Source organism: Phalangium opilio, unplaced genomic scaffold (genome assembly GCF_054372755.1).
Source record: "Phalangium opilio isolate 3A_F unplaced genomic scaffold, DU_Popi_V2 ptg000089l_1, whole genome shotgun sequence".
Taxonomy (NCBI): domain Eukaryota; kingdom Metazoa; phylum Arthropoda; class Arachnida; order Opiliones; family Phalangiidae; genus Phalangium; species Phalangium opilio.
Genome location: NW_028324194.1, coordinates 2,490,366 through 2,514,117, shown reverse-complemented (window position 1 = coordinate 2,514,117; position 23,752 = coordinate 2,490,366). Strand labels below are relative to the sequence as shown.

Genomic DNA, 23,752 nt, shown 5'->3' with positions numbered 1-23,752 from the left:
TACCGACTAGACTTTTTCCTTTGGATTCTGTTGTGATATCTTTTTTTTCCGTAGCTTTGTTTTTGTTAACTTGACTAGTCTTTTTGATAGGAACTTTCTTTTTCGTAGAAGCGTTTTTCTTGATAGGACATGGAATTTTATTAGCATAAACTTTACTAGATTTCTTGGTAGGAATTTCATGTTTGGTTGAAACGTTTCTAGTTGTCTTAGGAACTTTAGTTGTTGCAAGACTTTCTCCTTCAGTTTTGGTTAAAACTTTAATTTGTTTCTTGGCTTTGATAGAGGTGGTTTGTGTACATTTCAGTGTTTTCCCATTTCTATAGAGATAGCACCTAAGATTTTAACCCCCAATGCCTCGTTTTCCCTTTCGGTCGTTTCTTTGTTGAGTTGCTTGTCGAAATAGATCCCCTAATTTTGCGTGACCTAGTTTTCTGTGCCAGGCTTTACGAAATTCTTCTAAGTCTTCGTACGAGAATCCTCTATTTATCACCTCTTCAATTTGGGATGCAGCTCTATGGAATGAGGCTTTAATTTCTTCATTATTAGCTAAAGCTAACATAGTTAGTTCTAAGAAAAGAAATCATTAATAAGATTTTCTAGTTATAACGTAAAACCAAAGCTTACTTAACACTTCTTTGGATTGATCTGTTCCAGTTGTCCATTTGATCCAATTTTCAACTACAAGATCACTTAACTTTCCAACACAATCCAATAGCGTTACATGAGGAATAAGCAAACCGCCTTTGTTAATGTGTATTAACGCCGGAGGGAGATCTTGCGGATACTGATCCATATTACGAAGTGATAAGCTAATTTTATAAAGCAAATGAGCTTTGTCTCGCTGATCCTGTGTGAGTGGTTTTTTCCCCATTTTAATCTTCGAATATACTTGCATATTTTGCTTGTTAATTTTCCACATTTCCCCTAAGCATCCTCCACCTAACCTACACAATGTATATAACCTGTCCGTTTCAATATTACGTACTGGTTTTTTCTCGAATGTGGATTTTATCTGTTGTTTATGGGTTTGCTTAGTTAATACATTAGCTATGTCCAAAGCTCTTTCAAACCTTGCACTCTCGTTCTCTACTTTATTAGCTATCCATCTAATGATGAGGGCCCTTTCAGTTTCACTAGATTCCATCGCAATACAATTTGTAGTATCGAAGGTATATTCAACAAGCCAGGTATTCCAAACACAGGGGAAATTGCCACGAATACCTTTCTCTGCCTTGGAAGACTTTTTTAGGGTAAAATAATTTTCAACCATCGTTAGAATTATATTTTCAAGCTTCCCATCATCTTTTAGTTTCTGTACAACTTTTCGCCTTATTCCTGAGGCGTCAGTTGTAAAAAAATCCTCTTCAAAATTATAAATAATTCCTTGTAATGAATATTTTACAGACCCTACTCCGACATCGGCGACTTCGGACATTTTAAGCCTAATTTGAAAAACCTTTCACGAAACTAGAGCAGACGACACATATAATTCAGCGAATTACCTTCGAGAAATAGCCAGCCCTGCACTTAAAATTTAGCCAATGAAATTTTTGTACTTAGTAAATCGGTTCCTTGTCTACAGCCGAATGAGCCGCGTTACCAGGGTGTGACCGAACTATTTGCCTCCGCGCGCGAGGAGGTCCTAGCCGAGGCGCTTCGAAAATATCGTGTAGCTCCCCCAGGCTCATGATACGTACTTTATGTGTGAAGCATAATCCGCTTTTGCTTTTATTCTTAACAAGTTAACATGGACGTTACAGGTATTGTTCAAAATGTCCACCAGCGGCGTTAAGACAAACATGAACCCGTCTTTCGAAAGATTCTTGGACATGTTGGAAGATTCCTGGCATGTTCCTGATTGTTTGACAACCTTCAATAATTCGTCTTCGCAAGTCTTCCTCATCACGGACTTCATTCTTGTACACGATGTCTTTGAGATGACCCCAAAGATAGAAATCGCACGGATTTAAATCCGGAGATCTGGCTGGCCACGCAACTGGTCCTCCACGCCCAATCCACCTCAAATTAAACGTAGCATTAAGATGTTCTCTAACTGCACGGCTGAAATGTGGGGGTGCCCCGTCGTGCATAAACCACATGTCACGAAGTAATGCTAACGGTATGTCCTCGAGTAGTTCAGGTAAAGTGTCTCTTAAGAACGTGAGATATGCTTCACCATTTAGTCTGGGTGGAAGAAAATGCGGACCTAGTAAATGATTACCGACAATGCCGCACCATACGTTTAAAGAAAATTGCTGTTGGTGACTTCTAACACTAGTTGCGTGTGGGTTTAATTGGCGCCATTCGTGGTGGTTGTGATAGTTCAGAATTCCATCCCGGGAAAAATGTGCCTCGTCGGTTACTAAAAGGACCCGTGGAAATTGATTGTCCTCTACTCTGGCCAAAAACCACTCGCAAAAGTCGATGCGTCTTGGATAATCTGCCGGGTTAAGAGCTTGCACCTTTTGAATATGATACGGGTGAAACTGATGTCCGCGGAGAATTCGCCAGACCAAAACGTGATTAACATGTAATTGTCGTCCAACTTGTCTGGTACTTGTCGAGGGGTCCTCATCGAACATGGCAAGGACGTCTTCCTCGATTTCCTCCATGTCTTCTGGAATGTCTCGCTCTCGAACGTTGTTGGGTTGTACTTGTCCGATGTCCCTCAAGCGCCTGTCAACAGCCTCGAACGTACGACGATTTGGTATGTGTCGTTGCGGAAATTGTTCCTGGTATCGCCGCTGTGCTTCCACTGAATTGCCCTGCGCCAGTCCATACATGAGATGCATGTCTGCATATTCTGCATTGGTATACGCCATACTGTACTACCACACGTTCGTTCGAAGTGATACTGTGACGTTATCAACAACATCGCGTTACTTTATAGCAAACCACCGTTTAGTTTTTACGTTTGCGTCATGACTGTCAGCATTGTTTTTTATTCACAAACGTAAACAATAAACGGTGGTTTGCTAAAAAGTCTTTGGGGTCATCTCAAAGATTTTTTTGACATCGTGTACAAGAATGAATTTTGAACAATACCTGTAACGTCCATGTTAACTTGTTAAGAATAAAAGTAATACCAACCGAAAGGTACCATGATACTTTGAATTTACTTTACTAGAGTAGGCATACTTCTACTCATTTAATACACTTCTGCCAGGTGAAAGTTCAATAACGATGTTAGAGGGAAACTATTGAAATTGTCTCATATTTCTAAACAAGTTGATAAGGCTGAATTTGTTTTAGTCTACATTTTCGAATATTTTCTTGTTTTAGGGGCCAATGTTTGGGGGGCCATATCTTCGTTGCAAATTCTTGTACATCCCATGTTCTTTGACACTTTCCACTCAGTTTGACCCAAAGAACACGCCCCTTGATTTATGGCAGACTTATCAGAAACACCCTGTATATCAGAGAAACCCAATATCTACGGTAAATAGCATAAATAATTGGCTCCCAGATATTCCCAAAGTTTATCAACCAGTTGAATATTATAGAGAAAGGCCCCCTTCTCCAAATATTTCCAAAAAAAGGAAAATTATTAAAAGCGCAAATTTTCCTGTGTCCAAGAAAAGACTCGCATTAGAGTCGCAACCAGAATCAGGATCACAAACTGAATCGGAAAGTAGCGGTGACGATAAGTTAATTGATTTGACAAATTTAAAAGATAGTCCCGAAGATTATCTAAATTATAGTAGAGAATATATTCGACTAACAGATAGGGAGATGCAAATTATAAATTCTAATGAATGGTTTGCAGACAACATGATAGACAAGTATTTCACGATTTTACAACAAAAAAATGAAACAGTTCTGTTTTTGGACACCACCTTTTACCAAGGGGTGCAAAGGCGGTTAAAATTAGAAGAGAAGGTCCACTTAGAATACAGAGAAATAGTATATAATATAGCAAAATTCGAATTAATTCTAATTCCCGTTTGTTTTCATTCTCATTATATCTTAGCGGCATTAGAGGTAATAGATAATATAACTTTTACAATAATAAAAATAAAAATTTACGATCCGTTTGGGTCGCGCGAATGTAATGAAGACGTAGCGATGGATATAGTTACAGTCCTTAAACCAATTGTTGAACATATATTTCAATGTATTAAGCCTGAATTTATTATTGAACGCGAGTTTTGTCATACATTTCCCACCCAAGAGGATAATTATAATTGTGGTCCAATTATGTGTCTATATGCTAAGGTGGTAGCAACTAGATGTCTCGGTCCTCAAAATATAAAGGATATTCAAAACTGTAGAAATATCTTTCTAGCAGAATTTGATTAAGCTAAACCCTATCTTTGTAAAGGGAACCACCTGTAAACAAGCCACAGGCTTAGTGTGGAAATCCCTTCAGAGACAAAGTTCAGATTATTGTTATTAAAGAAATAAGTGCTAATAAAACGAAACTAGATTAACTAAGGAGGGGTTCTATTAAATTCAATAATGCCTTTCCCCAGTATTCGCGTATCTAGTAGCGTTTCATTAGCACGCGGGAGACTCTCTAAGGGCATTTGATTAAACTTGTGATTAAATGCCCAAGTGTGTCAACCAGCCTTCACGTTGGCGAGAGTTGCAAGTACCACTTTGTTTGTATTAAAATAGAACGAGGCTTAGTTCTGATAAAGTTGAACTCCAAACCAACAACCATCTCAATAACCTTTCCTTAAATTTGGAAGCTCGACGGGAGAAACATTTCTACAGGCGCTCTTAGTAAGTATATGGGTTCATAGAATCCTAGAATTGGGCTTTCCATCAATGTTTTTGGTTTGGGGCTTCAATACTCTGTACATGGGAAATGCACGAGTACAAGTCAAAACTCTTACTATTTTAATCTTTCGAAACGGGAAACTAATTGGTTGACGCTAAACTTTCATAAAAACACCTGAAACTAGGCCTAATATGTTTTAAGAATACCACATTTGGGTTAATTTCACAATAAAATATTTTTTCCTTTTCTCTAAAGGCTATTCCTGTTATACACTAAACAGTTTCTGATAGAGTTTTATAGGCTTAACAACATACTTAAATTTAATCAAGATTGTGCGCGCCAATTTTAAGATATTCAACATTTAAGTTGAATCTTACTGAAATAATAAAAGTCATTTTGCATTTTTCTAAGGTTTGATTGCCTAAATGACCAACTTACGGGGCGCTTCCTGCTATAAACTAAACCGTTTCCGGTATAGTTTTATACGCTTAACAACATACTTAAATTTAATCAAAATCGTGGGCGCCAATTTTAAGATATTCAACATTTAAGTTGAATATTACTAAAAATAATAAAAGTCATTTTGCAATTTTCTAAGGTTTGATTGCCTAGATGACCAACTTCCGGGGCGCTTCCTGCTATAAACTAAACCGTTTCCGGTATAGTTTTATACGCTTAACAACATACTTAAATTTAATCAAAATCGTGGGCGCCAATTTTAAGATATTCAACATTTAAGTTGAATATTACTAAAAATAATAAAAGTCATTTTGCAATTTTCTAAGGTTTGATTGCCTAGATGACCAACTTCCGGGGCGCCTCCTGCTATAAACTAAACCGTTTCCGGTATAGTTTTATACGCTTAACAACATACTTAAATTTAATCAAAATCGTGCGCGCCAATTTTAAGATATTCAACGTTTAAGTTGAATTTTACGAAGTCATTTTGCAATTTTCTAAGGTTTGATTGCCTTGATGACCAACTTCCAGTGCGCTTCCTGCTATAAACTAAACCGTTTCCGGTATAGTTTTATACGCTTAACAACATATTTAAATTTAATCAAGATCGTGCGCGCCAATTTTAAGATATTCAAGTTTTAAAATTAGAGTGCAGAAATATTCGTGTAATTTTGTGTTCAGTTTTCCTAGTTTGCAAGGTGATTCCTGGTATAAAAGCGATAGTCTTTACTTTAATTCAATAGGCTTGATAACTCATTGAAATTTAATTACCATAAACACGGTCAAATTGAAGACATTCAAATTTTATGGGCTTGTGTTTATATGTTTTTCACCATACTCACGCGCCATCTAGGGAAGAGCAGCGCAACTAATTGCTCTTTGAACTAATTTTAATAGTTTATGTTATTTGAAAATACTCAATTATCATTGTCCGTGCTTTTTTATTATAATTAGCGTGAATTATATAGCTTGAAATCTATTTTAAAAGAATTGCTTAGTTAGGTCTGAAATCAGGTTATAGCTACTTTTTCCGTCGCGAGTTCCCAAAATTCGACCCCCCCTCTCATTCTGCCAAATCGACGCTGGTACTGCAACCCCATACTTTCGACTTTCGACTCGTCAATCTTTAGCAGACGACACGACATCACATTCACACTCTATAGATCAAATTGTTCGCAGAAGCAATGCCGTCTTAATTCGCCAAGGCCTCTTAAAGACTCACATACTTAGTTTTTTTTTTTGCTTGTAGAGAATTCATTGTTAGGGTCTTTTTTTTTGTTTTTTGTTCCGGTGGGGAGTCTTACAGCTCCGTGAATAAATCAAGTAATCAGGGTGGGAAATATTTTTTAAACGGGACATTGGGACAGCAACCCCCATCATGGGTTGGAAATAAGGTGGATTTTGTTAGTGGTCCTCGAGACCAGTGACCCCTCATGTTGGAATTATTAAACTGGTCCTTGGGACCAGTGACCCTTGCATTAATTATTTTTAGAGGTCCATTACTAAATTTCTAAATTGGTGAGAATTAAAAGCATTTAAAGACACAAAAGGAAAGAACCTGAAAATTCTAATTGATTTTGAATTTTTTACTGTAGGAAAAAGTAGCATATCAAACTCAAAAACAGTTAACTTTTATTTCTTATTACAATTTTTCGAATAGTTGCCACTAAATATCAATCAACAAGTCCAAAGATATTTGAAGTTTTTCATCATTTTCTGAACTATCCTTATTGAGTTTTACATCCTTTCGGTGGCTTTAACTTCTCTCGCTATCAGTAGGTCTAAGCCAGAGTACGAGAGCTCCTTAAGGATCAAAATCCTGTAATGTGACTAGTACCATCTGTACCATACACTACTGCCTAAGGCGACTACTGACAACTAGTACTGACTATGGTCTAGGCTGTTGACAACAAGAGGCTCATTCTAGAGTATAGACGCTAGTCAAGATCAATAGTCAATGGACTACAAAAATTTTGTAGGGAAGTTGTAGCCAAGGAGTACTAAATACATAGCAGTAGCTAGCAGTGTTCAGCTAGAAAAATTCTATTAAGAAACAACGAATTAATAAACTGTTCCACCGTCTATTTTTACCAAAAACAATAATTAATTAAGTGGTCCCTGGGACCAGTGACCCCAAGTTTTGGAATAAATAAACTGGTCCGAGTAATTAATAAACAGGTTTTGGACTTGTAAACCTGACTTATTTCCAGCCCTGCCCCCATGGCCTGGAATAAAATAAATAAATTGGTCCATGACCAGGGTGAGAAATAAGGCGTTGGCACTGGGCAAATGACCAGTTTATTTATTAAATGCCTGGGGGTCTAGTGGTCACCGTGACCTTTTTTTAAATTCCCCTTCTTTAGTAAAAAAATAAATTCGCAGGGCACTGTACCCAGGAGTAGTTTCTGAGACACATTGTGTGGGGAAAGGTTATTGGCGTAGTCTATTCCCACACATGGTTATTTCAACTTACTTGTAATTAACTTTAAGTTGTAAATGGGGAGGGTAGTTCAATTAGGTTGATTTAGTTTCTGAAAGGAATAAAAATAAATAACTTGCTTTAATTGCGACGTTTATTGGAGCGCTCGCATTTGTAAATTTAGCTCCGAAACTGGTCACTATTTTATCCCGATAGCCAAAGCCAAAAGTTGAATGTTTTAGCAGACGACGCATAGGAGGATACTACTATTTTAGAATTTGGGGAAATTTGGTGGGAAGTAGGGTAAAATAGTGTTCCCAGTCATCCAAGGCAGCTGGCCTACGAGGGCTAACACTTCGCAGTTTGTACCTATTACAGCCAACCGAATAATTGCTATTTAATTGATAGTTTATGAACGTGGTTCGAGTAAGTTGCATAACCACTTTCAATATGTATCAATATAATTATATAGGGATGTTTGTAATTTATGCGGTTATGCCGCAGGAGAGTGGCCCTAAAAACTGTAAGCGGAGCAGGCAAATGGTATTCTCGTCATTCGCCACTATCTGAGCCAACTTCCCTGAAATTTCGCCTTCCCCCTTAATTACTTATGTTATTTCCGTTCAATATTAGGAATTGGCAGTCAAAACTGGAATCCCTTGCTTGTACAGGACACCACGCCATGGAACATACCAGGAGAGTCGACTAGTCACCTATTTTCGAAACATCACCCTGGCGCCCCTTTTTAAGTTTTGCCGCTCTTTAGAGCTGAAAAAGGTAGGATTTTACTTTACTTAACTAACCCGACCAACACTTGATTCTGACTAATTAGGCCACGGGGAGTTCGGAAAAAATAGTGAAAAAATTCTAAACCCGCCGCAAGTTGGTCAAAAAAATTTTTGAAAATTTTAAAATTGCATGTACTTACCACTATAGACTAAACCGCACTATGCACTCAATCTTTGATAATATGCCGGGGGGGGGAGGGCAACTATAAGAACTTCAAGGACTCGCGACGGAAGTATAGCTATGGAATATTTAAGACCTACTGAATTTAACAAAACCATTCCTTTTTGGTACTGGGATCGAAACGTAATCTGTGTAAAATTCCAAAATATTGCGTGAAGAAAAATTTAGAAATGCCAAAAATAAGGAAAAGGAGAATATAGGCGAGAAATGGCGAAAATTACATTAGCGATATTTTAGTTTCTAAAACAAGCATTAAAACTTTTGGGAAGTATTTAAAAGTAAAACAATATTTTGGGAAAAAAGGCACTAATTGGTTTTTAAGTAACTAGGCCTAATCGCAAACAGAAATTTTGGAAAAGGTGGTAAATTAGCTAATAAGTAACCAAACCGAACCTTAAATAATAATATATGAAAAGGTGGATTTTATTGAGAAAAAAATTAGGAATAGGGCGCATTATATTTGAGTTGAAAATGAAGTAATCATCAAAACTTTGGAAAAGCCGGATTTAAGTTGATAAATATTTCAGAAAAGGTTGCATTCTATTTGGGTTTTAAATGAAGTAATCATCTAATAATATAATTTGGGAAGCAAATGAACGCAAAGGCAAAATTATGGAAAAGTGAATGGTAATATTTGTAAAAGGCGTTGTATTTTACAGCAATATTTTGGAAAAGGCGTCATATTTTACAGCAATATTTTGGAAAAGGCACCATATTTTACAGCAATATTTTGTAAAAGGCGTCATATTATACAGCAATATTTTGGAAAAGGCGTCAAATTTTACAACAATATTTTGGAAAAGGCGTCATATTTTACAGCAATATTTTGGAAAAGGCGTCATTTTACAGCAATATTTTGGAAAAGGCGTCATATTTTACAGCAATATTTTGGAAAAGGCGTCATATTTTACAGCAATATTTTAAAATGGAAAAGGCAGCAAATTTTACAGAAATATTTTGGAAAAGGCATCATATTTTACAGCAATATTTTGGAAAAGGTGTCAAATTATACAGCAATATTTTGGAAAAGGCGTCAAATTTTACAACAATATTTTGGAAAAGGCGTCAAATTTTACAACAATATTTTGGAAAAGGTGTCAAATTATACAGCAATATTTTGGAAAAGGCGTCATATTTTACAGCAATATTTTGGAAAAGGCGTCAAATTTTACAGCAATATTTTGGAAAAGGCGTCAAATTTTACAGCAATATTTTGGAAAAGCGTCATATTTTACAGAAATATTTTGGAAAAGGCGTCAAGTTTTACAGCAATATTTAGGAAAAGGCGTCAAATTTTACAGCAATATCATAAAAAAACTCTCCGTGAGAAACGAAGTGTGGCCTCCACCAAGTGGTGTTTCTCGGGTAATACATTACGGCACAGCCATAAATATATTTGGAATTTCTAATTGTATTTAGTTCTTCTCTGGTAATTTGAAACCCTTTACAAAATATATCTGTTTGTGTTTAGATATTTCAAAAGAATAAGACGCCTTTTGCAAAATTTTGCTGTAAAATATGACGCCTTTTCCAAAATTTTCCTGTAAGGTAGAACTCCTTTTCCAAAATATTGCTGAAAAGTAGAACTCCTTTTCCAAAATATTGCTGTAAAATTTGACGCCTTTTCCAAAATATTGCTGTAAAATTTGACGCCTTTTCCAAAATATTGCTGTAAAATATGACGCCTTTTCCAAAATATTGCTGTAAAATATGACGCCTTTTCCAAAATATTGCTGTAAAATATGACGCCTTTTCCAAAAATATTGCTGTAAAATATGACGCCTTTTCCAAAATATTGTGGGTTATCTTCATTTACTTCCCAAATAATGTTACGCCTTTTCCAAAATATTGTTGTTTATCTTCATTTATTTCCCAAATAATGTTACGTTTTTTCCAAAATATTGTGGTTTATCTTCATTTACTTCCCAAATAATGTTACGCCTTTTCCAAAATATTATTGTTTATCTTTATTTACTTCCGAAATAATCTACGCAATTTAGCAAAATATTATTGTTTATCTTCATTTACTTACGAAATAATCTACGCAATTTAGCAAAATATCGTTGTTTATTTTTAAAATTGGAGCTTGCTTCAAATATTTTTCTATCCTGGTATGAGAATTGTAAATGTTTCAGCGGGTGTTTAAAATTTCATAGCTATATTTCCGCAGTGTGTGCTCCCTGATTTCCGTCGCGAGTCCTTGTTATTATATTTACCCCCCCCCCCCGGGTAGCTTTTCAAGATCGAGGGCAGAATGCGTTTAGGCGCGTAGCGGTCTTAATGGCGGTAAGTACATGCAATTTTCAAATTTTCAAAATTTTTTTTGACCAACTTGCGGCGGGTTTAGAATTTTTTCACTATTTTTTCCGAACTCCCCGTGGTCTAATTAATCAGAATCAAGTGTTGGTTGGGTTAGTTAAGTAAAGTAAAATCCTACCCTGAAAAAGGTAGGATTGCACTTTACGTGACCCACCCAACTAACAATGGTTTCTAGTTAATTAGACTGTGGGGAGTCCGAAAAAAATAGTTAAAAAATTATTTGGCCGCCGCAAGTTGGTTAAAAAATTTTTTGAAAATTTCAAAATCCACTCACCCTCATTGAAGCCGCTATCCGCTTAACGCATTCTGCACTCAATCTTGCAAAATAAGCCGGGGGGGGACTGTGAAAAATTGACGTACTCGCGCCGGAAACATTTACGTGCTCGCGCCGGAGATATAGCTATGGAATTTTTTAAGCTTACTGAAACTGTTCATTTCTGATAAAAAGACGGAAATATAATGGGAGAAAAACTGCTATGTTTTGGGAAAATCGTTGAATTTTTGGGGAATTCGATAAATGATAACGGTAAATTTTGGTAAATGCCGTCAAATTATTCTTGAATTTGATAAATCTGAAGGACAATATTTTGGAAAAGGTGTCAAATTATTCGGGAATTTGATAAATGTGAAGGACGATACTTTGGAAAAGGCATCAAATTATTCCCGAATTTGGTAAATGTAAAGGACGATATTTTGGAAAAGGTGTTTACATTTATCAAATTGCCGAAAAATAGGCACTCTTTCCAAAATATAGTTGCAATGACTTCCAAAATATTGATGTTGACGTTTGATAATTGACCAATAGTTTGTCGCCTTTTCCAAAATATTGCTGAAATAACTAGACGCCTTTTCCAAAATATTGAAATAAATTGACGCCTTTTCCAAAATATTGAAATAAATTGACGCCTTTTCCAAAATATAGTTGAAATAAATTGACGCCTTTTCCAAAATATTGAAATAAATTGACGCCTTTTTCAAAATATAGTTGAAATAAATTGACGCCTTTTCCAAAATATAGTTGAAATAAATTGACGCCTTTTCCAAAATATAGTTGAAATAAATTGACGCCTTTTCCAAAATATAGTTGAAATAAATTGGCGCCTTTTCCGAAATATAGTTGAAATAAATTGACGCCTTTTCCGAAATATAGTTGAAATAAATTGACGCCTTTTCCAAAATATAGTTGAAATAAATTGACCAAAATATAGTTGAAATAAACTGGCGCCTTTTCCGAAATATAGTTGAAATAAATTGACGCCTTTTCTTAAATATAGTTGAAATAAATTGACGCCTTTTCCGAAATATAGTTGAAATAAATTGACGCCTTTTCCGAAATATAGTTGAAATAAATTGACGCCTTTTCCGAAATATAGTTGAAATAAATTGACGCCTTTTCCAAAATATAGTTGAAATAAATTGACCAAAATATAGTTGAAATAAATTGGCGCCTTTTCCGAAATATAGTTGAAATAAATTGACGCCTTTTCCGAAATATAGTTGAATTAAATTGACGCCTTTTCCGAAATATAGTTGAAATAAATTGACGCCTTTTCCAAAATATAGTTGAAATAAATTGACCAAAATATAGTTGAAATAAATTGACCAAAATATAGTTGAAATAAATTGACCAAAATATAGTTGAAATAAATTGACGCCTTTTCCAAAATAAAGTTGAAATAAATTGACGCCTCATATATATTGATGTTGACATTTGCTAACTGCCCAATAATTTGCCGCCTTTTCCGAAATATTGTTGAAATAAATTGACGCCTTTTCCAAAATATTGATGTTGACATTTGGTTCTTTCTCAATAATTTGTCGCCTTTCCCAAAATATAGTTGCAAAAAAACTAGACTCCTTTTCTAAAATATTGACGTTGACATTTGCTAATTTCCCTATATTTTGACACCTTTTCTCTACGCCTTTTATTTAAAATTTTTTTTTTACAAAAAATCATATTTACCAAGGATTTGACACATTTTCCCAAAAATAATGTTGAGTGAATTAAAAAAAATCCCGAATAATTTGACGGTTTTTTTCAAAATTTACCGTTATCAATTATTGAATTCCCAAAAAATTCAACGATTTTCCCAAAACATTTCAGTTTTTCTCGCATTTATATTTCCCTCCTTTTATCAGAAATAAATGTTTCCGTAAGCTTAAAAAAATCCATAGCTATAAAACTCCGGCGCGAGTCCGGCAACTTTTCACAGTCCCCTCTGGCTTATTTTGCAAGATTGAGTGCAGAATGCGTTAAGCGGATAGCGACTTCAATGGCGGTAAGTGCATGGATTTTAAAATTTTCAAAAATTTTTTTGACCAACTTGCGGCGGCCAAATAATTTTTTAACTATTTTTTTCGGACTCCTCATGGTCCAATTAACTAGAAACCATTGTTAGTTGGGTGGGTCACGTAAAGTGCAATCCTACCCTGAAAAACTTATGTTCCGACCTCTGTTGGCTGGTCGGCAGGTCGGCTGGCTTTCGTATGGAAAAAAGGCGGATATTTACAGTGGGGAAACTAGTCCCTGAAGGAGAATTATGTTCCATATGAAAACTAGAGGCCGCTTGAAGCAGTAGCTTCTGCAAAGCCTCAACCTGAAGGTAACGGAAACTGCCAGAGTTGACTCTCCTGGTTTGGTTCATGATCACGCTCTCTTTAGCTATCCAAATTAAATAGCCCCACCTAGATGTTAAATGTAAATTAAGGGATGATTATGAATTAATGCAATAGTAGTTGTTTAAGTGGCACCAGCAATAGGCCTTTGTAATGGAGCTATCTAAGTTGTGACATCAGTGCCTAGGTAAAATGTAACTTTAGCAGTGGGCGGCCATGTTTGGTACCGCAAATAACATGGGTGACCACACACCTAGGCATCTGAGAGCAATCTATAGTGTTAAAGAATTACTCTCTTATTAAGTTTTGTCAAGAACGAATAGCCCCTGCCAAAAAGTTTTGAAAAAATGTTCTTAGTCTGAGTCAGTTCAGTTCTTCCTACAAACAGGAGGTAGTTTCCCCGCATAGCCTGGTTCACAACCTAGATTTGACGTTTTTTAGCTCCGAGTGAGCATGCGCGAAGAACTTAAACAACAAGATGCACAAGGCAGTCAAACTTTTTGGAAGGGGCTATTCAGGATACCATAAGAACGTTGAAACAAGGCAATGCTGGCACCAGGAAGTTATACTTTTCATAGTATGAGGGAGGGGCCTATATTTTTGGGAATTTTCTAGCGCCCTCTAGAATGAAGTCTAGATTATCATTCATTTATTTCGCTTTTCCGTTTCCGAGTTCCGACAGTGTCGGAAAATGGAGTCTCCCGGGTCTAGGAGTGTTGCGGTCGGTGTCAAGAAAAAAAACTGTTAAAATAGTTAATGATGAACTGATATATTTAAAGCATAGCGCGGCTCCAGTGGATCCCCTACAAGTAGACCTTGCCCCTAAACTCCGGGTTTGGCTTGGCAATCCCACCCAAAAATGCCTCTAGCTTTGCCAAGCCAAAACTGGACTTCGTAAGGAAAGTCAACTTGTAGGGGAGCCACTGGAGCCGCGCTGTGCTTTAAAAAGAGTGGACCTTAATGAAGTTATAAAGAATCAAGGTTTTTCTATTAGAGAGCCAGATTTATCTGGGGCCAAGTCAGTACAGCGGATATCTCAAACTTTGGCGTATAACGCCAAGGCTTAGGCCAGAGATGCTAAATGTGATACTAGCCACTTAAATTGATTTATAACTCACGGATTTTAAGGCTTTACCTAGAACGAAGGCGGTAACGGTTTTCCAAAGAAGTATGACTTCACGGTACCAGGGGACAATGTTACCATTCCACGTACTTATGGTATTCGGAATTCGTTCTTGGTTGTGTAGAGTTATGATAGTGTTGTCTCAAGTGACGCGACACAAACTGGTTAAGCTGCAATCTTCGGGCAAAAAAACGAGTTTGTCAAACTGGACAAGAACACGAGCAACTTTGGTACAAGCAAGCTAATTTTATTCTTAAAGCAAAGGGCCGCTCCGTTGATGCCCCTGAAAGATGCCTTTCTGCTACACGTTGGCTAAGCTTGGCAAAGGCTAGTTAAACCAAAGGCAGGAACCAATGGGACCTAGTGCATTAGGTCTGATTGGTTCCTGCCTTTGGCAAGGTAAAATTCGTGTTCAGAAGATTAGCCAGCATGCTAGGGGTGATAACGGAGCCGCCTGTTACTTTAAGGGAGAGGACTTCCAAACTCCACTAGCCACTACTTAACTTGACAGTCATGGCTACTAACTCTAGACTACTAAAGACTAATGTGTACTACTAACTATACTGCATGACAAACATGACTTTATATATCCCACTTATCGGCCAAACCAGGTATAGGGGTCGCCACAGTATCGCAATGGAGCGCCACCTATCCGGCTATGGATAAACTCATGAGAAAATAGGCTTAAAGGAAGATATCATGTGCAGTAAACACAGATAGACTGGAAAAATTATAAGCTAAAACCCCCGTTCTTCTACAGGGTTCATACAAACCTGGAAAACAGGGAAAACCTGGAATAATCAGGGAAATAATTAGTTGACAAAAACCTCAGGGAAAACTCAGGGAAATTTAGAATTTTTAGTAAAATTCAGGGAAATTTGCATCAAACAGGGGCCGAGTAATTAGGCAAAATGGTCATAAACAAACCCCCCTCCATAGGATTAACATTACACTATATTTGGAAGCTCATAACTCTGGTTCTACTAGAGATACGGGGATGTCCTTTGAGTATGTTATAGTTCTATTTGCCCCCCATCCAACCATACCAAAACCTTAGGGCTACGGTAAACAGGGGCGCAGTAATTTAGCAAAAGGTGAACAAACAACCCCCTCCATAGGAATAGCATTACACTAAACTTTGGAGGCTCGTAACTCCGGTTATATTGGAGATACGGGGATGTCCTTTGAGTATGTTATAGTCCAATTTGCCCCCCCCCTCCTTCGTTAACATTTGCTCCATAGGATACTCCATATACGGGGAGAACCTGGAAAATTCAGGGAAGTATATGGGGAAAAACATGGAAATCTCAGGTAAATTTGTTTTCCAAAAGTTGTATGAACCCTGTTCTAATGGCAACGCCTGTCAGCAACGCCCCCTAGCGGGAGAGTCCCGAAACTTAATTCGACTCATAAGCTTTATGTTATGGCTATGGTTTGAGTCGAAAAAGTTCCAATATTGGTCGAGGCGTGGCGCTAGAGAGGCGCTGCCCTAAAAGAACCACGCCCCGTGTCTCCATTCCAGTCCATCTGTGTTTAATGCTCTTAGATGATACTAAAACTGGATGTTCTGAAACTATTTAAAATATACATTCATGTTTTTGTAAAGGCTCATGTGACATAAAAACTTAACATAATACGAGAATGCTTCATGCACTTTACTCTAATAGGGAGCTAACAACTGGCTAGGGGGAAGAGGGTAGTCTGACGTCACGCAGGCCTTCTCTGTTTGGAATTTTTACAACCGTTAGGGGGGATGAAACTCCAGTGAGAGATAGAAGGGTGTGACGTTTCAGGGTCAGAACTGTTAGCTCCCTATTGATTATTCCGTCTACTCAAGCTTTTACCATAAGTTTATCATGCCTCTAAGTACACAAATATGGGTTACAAGTGGGCATCTTCCGCAGGCTACTGTGACGTCAGAACTCGTATAGCGCTAAGATCCGAAGAGAGAAAATTTTGAAATTTCTGTCGCGGTGCAGCCACCAAGCGGTCGAGACGATTACTAAATGGGTCACGTGATAAAAAAAATCATCCAATGGGATAAAGGAGATTTTTACGTTTTGTATAGGCAGGCATGGGGGGGGGAACGAATTTTACTTAAGCAACCCCAAAATCCCTCTCTCTCTCTCTCTCTTTCTCTCTCGTGAGATAGAGGCGGTTTCAGTCCTGAAACCAAAGAGAGTATAGGGGAGGAGTGGAAAGAGGGGAAAATCTTGTTGCTCTTTTCTACCGCGCATCTTCATTGCGCAGTACCGAGGCATTTCCGTTTGAGACATTAAACGGTATCGTAGGTGGCGCGACTGAGCCGGAAACTCCCTCGTACCACTAGTATAACTTAGGGGCAACATTGTAATTTAGCCTTGTGGAGCGGGGGAGCTTCCACTCCTCCCCTATACTCTCTTTGCTGAAACATTCTAAAAGGGATAAAAGAAACGCTAGGCTAGGCGGTACAATTTTGTATTGAAGTTGAGGTGATAAATGAAGCGGAGAGAGAGTATAGGGTTTCATTAAAGGGAGCCAGACAAACACTATTGCCATAGGAGTAGCAGCCATTTCTCTACTTAGAGGCGTGATAAACTTATGGTTTTACAAATACTTTTATTTTTAAACAGGTATGGTTTTGACCGTTTGTTTCTACACGCTTATCCTACGTGTCCATTGTCTTTGGGAACCCATAGCTGTCCATCAAAGAGGTTAAAAAAGTCGAGTAAAACACTGGTCTCGACTATTTTCGCGTTTTGTAAGTTTGCATCTCACTTCTGGGATTTGCGCGAATCTTTCTACGCAATCTTATTGGTTCAAAAATGATCAAAAAGAAATATACCTGCAAGAAGGCTTAAATTCGCCCGATTTTAAGGGACTGCAAAGAAGGCATCGGCGGGTGGGTAAAAATGATTTGAAATACGTCACAGACATCACGTGGTGCCAAGATACAAAGGCTCCTCATGGAGTGGAACTAGTTAACACCTAGTCCTTGTTTTTCGCGAGATTGCAGCGCCAATTCCATGAAGTGATAGTTTTCGAAATAAAACTAACTAAGCTTCTCTGAACCACGCCTCTCCTCGGTCACGTGCCTCTGACGTATTTCAAATAATATTTACCCACCCGCTGATGCCCTCTTTACTGTCTCTTTAGGCGTCTACCCTTACGGCGGTGGGAGTGGACAAGTAAGCCCCGCCCATTTGATGTCTGTCATTGCTCAAGTAAACAGTTAATTGAGGCTGCCCTGGTGCTAAAACAGTACGCGAATTGTTCTTAATTGCCATTAACAAGTTAGTTAAAGACTATGAACCTAACTATAGCTGGATTTGGAATACATGTCCCTACATGAAAACCGTTCTATAATTGTTTCTAAATCAATTCACGTGTACTATCCTTACGATTTCGTGAGCGGTCTGGGAAATAGCACACTTCCTCTGGTCCAAAACCAATTTATTAATTGCTTGGACAAGTTTTTTAATTCAAAATGTGGGGGTTACTGGTCCTCGGGACCAGTTTATTAATTCAAAATGTGGGGGTTACTGGTCCTCGGGACCAGTTTATTAATTGCAAATCTATAGGAGAACAAAGGCTAGGACCAGTCCGGAGACCAGCTTATTATTTCAGACACTAAGGGGTCGCTGGTCCAAAGGACTAGTTTAAAAAATATCCTTATTTCGCAGACTGTTCGTGAGTGAGTTCCAAAAATCAAACCAAGGCTTATTATTCCTATTCAGCGCCACTGGTGGAGCGTTTGGAAACTACTCCCATATAGACTGAGTAATTTACTATGGTTCGCAGAATCACCGTCAGATGGCGTGGCGCTCGAGCCACCTGGCGGTGATCCTGCGAACATTCGTAAGAGTTACCCAGTCTCTATGGGAGTAGTTTCAAAGTTCAAACCCTCCACCAGTGGTGCTGAATAGGAATAAGGCCAATTAGCCTTATTCCTGATCAGCGCCATCTACCCATAGCGGTGACTTTGAGAACTACTGTAAGCGGCAAGCCAATCAGATATCGCTAAAATCTGGTGACGTCATTTTTGGTAAGACCCGAGAGTGCCAGTCAGTGACGTCACCAGATTTTAGCGACATCTGATTGGCTTGCCGCTTACAGTAGTTCTCAAAGTCGCCGCTATGGGTAGGTGGCGCTGATCAGGAATAAGGCTAATTTCAGGGAATTTTCCGTGTTGAATGTCACTCTGAATTTGCTTCCGACCCATGAACGGAGATTGTCGACTACCACCCGAGCACCAGAGGCAATTATAAGCCTTCTTATAGGTATATTTCTTCTTGATATGGTGAAGACAAATGTGTTGCCTTGGCTAAAAGGCTTTACCAAAACAAACATTGTCTACGTTACTTTCACAAATTGTAGTCAAACTGCACTGTTGTCCTTAAATTTTCCCCGCTTTGACGACCCGATTCGCTGTCGAATTTTTTCTAGGTGAAATATATTCCAAGCATCTTGCAAGCATGTATGCTGCTTCAGCTGGGATGAGATGATACTTGTTACATGTTTTTCTAACTTAATTGATCAATATGTTATTTGTTAATTTATCGTGAAATATGTAATTAGGGCAAAATTGTGATTAATAAGTAAATTTTCAATAATTTCGATCAATTGGCGGGAAACCAAATTTTTAGAAATATGAGCGACCTAAAAATGCACCATCATAAGTTTATAAAATATGTTCCATAAGTATGGCAATTCCTATACACGTTCGTAATGCTAGAGAGTTACAGCTCGAGCTAGTTCGAGAACGACAAGCGAGATTTGAGTGCAAACGGTTAACTTTGCAGTCCATCTAGTTCCTATTTAGTCTGTGAATTGAGTACAAACGGTTAATTTTGCAGTCCATCTAGTTCCTATTTAGTCTGTACTAAGCCTTTGACAACGCTCACCAGGCCTCGCTTTACTTATCTAATCTATGACCTAAGTCACTTCATGACAAGCTCTTATCTCAGTAACCAGTGATAAACTTATGGAGAACATATCTTATGAACTTATAGCACCATGAATGCGCAGAAACCAGCCGGCTCAGAACTGGTCTCTGTCCCAGGTTCTCACGCTCAGGCCTTGTGTAAATAACGTAGGCCTTGTGTAAATAACGTAAGCATTGCACAAATATGTGAGCTTTTCCTGCAAAATTGTATCCATTTGTTAAGGTCTTTGCCCTTTTCTGTAAGAAAAGATAATATGCACATAAATTGGTCACATCGCTTTGGCCATTCAATATTATTAAATTTATGGTCAGGATCGATGTAATTTTAGAAGCAGGAATGGTGAACAGGGTATATTGGGCGCCCCCGACCCCCTTCCGCCGGACGGGGGGAGTATGAAAGAAGAGGCGGGTCATAGCGACAGAGGTAAAAAGGTATTACGTCACTATTTTTCGCCGTCCCCGTCAGCAACGTCATCAAAACATAGTTTAAGCGAGCCAATAAGATAGTTTAAATTTTTTCGTTACGTGTTGAAGGGAGGGGCTCTACTGGGCTATGAGTCGGACTGAAGCAGAAGTGAGATGAGACCAGAAGTACTGAGCTAACCAAATTCTTCACTCGGCGAAAGTGAATATTCTTGATGACACACCAAAGGTTGGCCCTCTAGTGGCGGTTTCAGAATTTCCCCTCCAAAACGTGAGACGCTCCCGGTGGTAGACGGCCGAACTAGATTCTAGCTCCCGCGTCCGTGTTTCGCCGCTTTAGGTTGAGGGAAAGGGGGTAAGAAATTTTTTTGGAACTCGACCAATTTTTTTCTATCTAGTGTAGGCGCGATTGAAGCGGCGTAAAATCCTCAAATTTGTTCACTAATGCCAGGATCTATTACCAATGCTTAGAGCCCTTCACTTCTAGTCTCATCTCACTTCTGTCTCTATTCCCGCTTCTAAAATTACATGGATCCATGTTATGGTCAAATTATGCAAGTGTATTAAGTTTCCGATTAAATTATTCCATTTTAGTGAAACCATTTCGATGGATGTCCGAATCGATGCGTGTCCGATGGATTTTTATATCCTCTACAAAGGGAATGAAAAACAGGAAACCATAATTCGAAATAACATTCGCAATTCCGAGGTGCAATTGCCAGAAATTACGTCTGAAATGCCAATACAAATCAACATATCTTCGGATGATAGTTCATCGGGAGAATCACCGGACCAACATCGTGATAGTGACTCTAACGAAGACTCCTTAGACTTTGAAAACAATGTGCAAACAAAACAACCTAACTCGAATTCTATTCAAATTCAGTCGTTCATGACAGTTTCCATGAATGACTTTCAAAATTTTGAAGATGTGAGTAACTCCAAAATCAAATTTATGTCGCATCTCAACGAAGTTCGAGAAGCGTTTGTGACAAATTCGTGCAACGGCCAAAATGATGCCGAAACTGAGAGTAACAATCCAGATCTTTTAATGGACTATAGTAGTTCCTCCGAGGAACTGCCCGAGCATCTTAAAGACGATTGGGTCCCTCCGCCATCCCAAATTACAAATTTTAAGGACGCTTTTATTCAAAATAACAAGAATATCGAAGAAGTTCCTAAGCCTTGTAGAGCGAGGGTTAGAAAGTTGTTCAAATGCCCGTATTGCGTCTATTCTTCGGACAAACATCATTGCGCGGAGAACCATATTAAAAAACGTCACTTTGAAAATGGGATAAGGAAATTTACATGCGCTTTAGTCGGTTGCAAATATGAAACCAAAAAAAGAACAAAGTTAGTTAAACATAAAAATTCTCACGTTAAGTTGTCGCAAAATGATGGGCCACCACTTTCGTACGAGTGCCCGGTGATAAATTGCACTTACGAAACAAAAAATTGGAAATGTTTGATCAATCATACCGAATTTTGTCACGAAAAATCGTTCATCGCCGATGGAGATTCGTACAAATGCGATGTTTCTTCGTGCTATTATTTCGCCAATTCCCTCAAAGTTTTGAAAAAGCACCAAAAAACGTGTCACGACTTCGGTACAACGAGTCTCGTTAATATAAATAATAATAATAATAAATGTGCTGAAATAGGTTGCGATTATATCGCGAAGTCCAGCAAGGGCCTTAACACCCATATCTTACGTCATAGGTTAGAATATGTTTTCAAGTGCGAGCAATGTGGTTATCTCGCGGTTAACAAGGCAAAGCTTAAGAGACACGTACAACGGCAACATGCCAAAACCAAAAAAAATAAGCAACAGCCAAAACTAGCCGCCGAAGCCTCAACTAAAGCAGCGTGCTTAACCAATAGCGATAGCGACCGTAACTCGAATATTAACAATGATACTTTTAGTTGCGAGTTATGCGAGTTTTCCACGATGTCCGAGGTTTATTTTCATCAGCACCAACAATGGATGCATTACATTAATGTTAAACATATTTGTCCTAATTGTCAATACTCGACAAATAGCGAGACCTCCATGAAGGAGCACATGTACGTACACACTGGAGGTTATCCGTACCAATGTCAGCGATGCAATTATAAGACTAGCCTAGAAACCAGGTACTTTGAACATATAGCCTGGCACACTAATTTGTACCAATGCAAATATTGCGAAATGAAGTTTGAAAATATATTCGATCAAAGCCAACATACGGCCATGTACCATCAAATATGTGGTTTATGTAAAGTACGTTTTCGAACATTGTCGGACGCTGTGCAACACAAAAGTATTCATAATACGCGGTGTTACGTTCTGCTACGGAGACTGAAGCGAGTATAATCCCAAATAATATTAAAGGGATGTACAATCCGTTATGTATGGGCGGAGCCTATATCAAACTTATCTTCCATCAAATATAGCTCTACTGAGCATGCGTGAAGTTCGTAGCATTATCAGTGCATTATCTACCGTAGAAACAGACGTTCAAGCAGACGACAGTCTAATCACTACTCCAGGAAATAGTAACACTACTACTAAAAAATATAGTTCTTGAGTCTTATAGACACGCCCATACATAACGGATTGTACATCCCTTTAAAATCACAAGCTGAACTAAAAATGGCGGCCATTTCCAAAAACTTAAAAAGTTCAAGTTACGCAACATTATGCCTTAAAAAAACGGACTTTTTCTAAATATGAAAGGAATTAAATATTAAAATTAAAATAAATGATCTCTTATTACAATATGATAATTAGTACATTTAATTAGTCTTAAAAATAATCAAGGACTACTGAGCCATACGCCATTGGTTTAGTGGCGTCTGCTAATCCGAATCTCTTACCCTTCAAAGGGATTGGTTGAATTCTCTCAGTCTGAGATCGGTAGGGGTAAGAGGTTGCTGCTAAACCAATGGCGGTTGTCGCAGTAGTCTTTGATTATTTTTAAGACTAATTAAATTAAATGCTAATTATCATATTGTAATAAGAGATCATTTATTTTTAATATTTAATTCCTTTTATATTTAGAAAAAGGCCGTTCTTTTAAAGGGAGGGTGAAGTGGAAAATCAAGCGATTTTTTATCGATTCTTCTACTAATTATAAGACCATTCTGCATAGTGAAACATTCAGGAAATACCAGCTCCAAATGATTTTAAAATTCAAATTAGGTTAAAATTTTAAGGATAATTTTAAACAAGGACTGCGGACCAATCGCGTAACGCCCTGCCTTTTTATTAACAAAATTCTCGTGGCACGTTCCATGTCTCGCGCCACGATTGTGACATCACGCGCAAATTTTATCAAATCTCGTGATAAATTTCATTCAACACGGAACGTGCCGCGAGAATTTTGTTAGCAAAAAGGCAGGGCGTTACGCGATTGGTCGGCAGTCCTTGTTTAAAATTATCCTTAAAATCTGAACCTAATTTGAATTTTAAAATCATTCGGAGACTGTATTTCCGGAATGTTTCACTATGCAGAATGGTCTTATATTTAGTAGACGAATCGATAAAAAATCACTTGATTTTCCACTTCACCCTCCCTTTAAGGTATAATATTATGTTACCTGACCTTTTCCTTTTAACTGTTTTGCAAAGTTTGCAAACGGTAGTGTACCATTTATCGTTCTCTCTCCTCGCATGGTATTACATACAATATATAGTTGTTCACTATTGTTTTAATATGTAAGTCGAAACAAATTTTTAATGTACCATTCCAATAAGTTATTAAAAACGTTTTTGACTGTTCGATAATTGAGGAGTCT

The 23,752-nt window shown here is 37.8% G+C and overlaps 2 protein-coding genes and 1 long non-coding RNA gene across 11 annotated transcripts; 1 reads left to right on the top strand and 2 right to left on the bottom strand.

The window, feature by feature from the left end:
* Window positions 1–208: 208 nt before the first annotated feature.
* On the bottom strand, window positions 209–1,454 carry LOC149646963 (uncharacterized). 2 transcript variants are annotated; one of them, XM_089849787.1, is made up of 3 exons: window positions 986–1,454; window positions 625–847; window positions 209–567 (listed from the first exon to the last, which is right to left on the bottom strand). In XM_089849787.1, the coding sequence occupies exons 1-3, from the start codon at window positions 1,433–1,435 to the stop codon at window positions 341–343; spliced, it is 900 nt and encodes a 299-aa protein (XP_089705913.1). In that variant the 5' UTR covers window positions 1,436–1,454; the 3' UTR covers window positions 209–340. The 2 variants fall into 2 exon arrangements, with proteins under 2 accessions (XP_089705913.1, XP_089705912.1); XM_089849786.1 differs by having other exon boundaries at window positions 625–1,454.
* Window positions 1,455–6,791: 5,337 nt separating this feature from the next.
* On the bottom strand, window positions 6,792–8,340 carry LOC149646962 (uncharacterized). The gene is made up of 2 exons (XR_016371828.1): window positions 8,210–8,340; window positions 6,792–7,713 (listed from the first exon to the last, which is right to left on the bottom strand). It is a non-coding gene; the product is annotated as an uncharacterized LOC149646962 (long non-coding RNA).
* LOC149646961 (uncharacterized) lies at window positions 7,810–23,741 on the top strand. 8 transcript variants are annotated; one of them, XM_089849779.1, is made up of 4 exons: window positions 7,811–8,027; window positions 8,235–8,378; window positions 17,241–17,368; window positions 20,570–23,741. In XM_089849779.1, exon 4 carries the CDS (start codon window positions 20,583–20,585, stop codon window positions 22,326–22,328), a length of 1,746 nt encoding a protein of 581 aa, XP_089705905.1. In that variant the 5' UTR covers window positions 7,811–8,027; window positions 8,235–8,378; window positions 17,241–17,368; window positions 20,570–20,582; the 3' UTR covers window positions 22,329–23,741. The 8 variants fall into 8 exon arrangements, with proteins under 8 accessions (XP_089705908.1, XP_089705905.1, XP_089705904.1 ...); XM_089849778.1 differs by having other exon boundaries at window positions 7,811–8,144; XM_089849781.1 differs by lacking the exon at window positions 8,235–8,378.
* The last annotated feature ends 11 nt before the right edge of the window (window positions 23,742–23,752 follow it).

Excerpts from the sequence above, each read along its gene's own strand:
- LOC149646963 (XM_089849786.1), bottom strand. The coding sequence starts at position 1,435 with ATGTCCGAAGTCGCCGATGTCGGAGTAGGGTCTGTAAAATATTCATTA. Across the intron at positions 568-624 it reads TCAATCCAAAGAAGTGTTAA|AACTAACTATGTTAGCTTTA; the intron begins GTAAGCTTTGGT and ends TTCTTTTCTTAG.
- LOC149646961 (XM_089849782.1), top strand. The coding sequence starts at position 20,583 with ATGGATGTCCGAATCGATGCGTGTCCGATGGATTTTTATATCCTCTAC.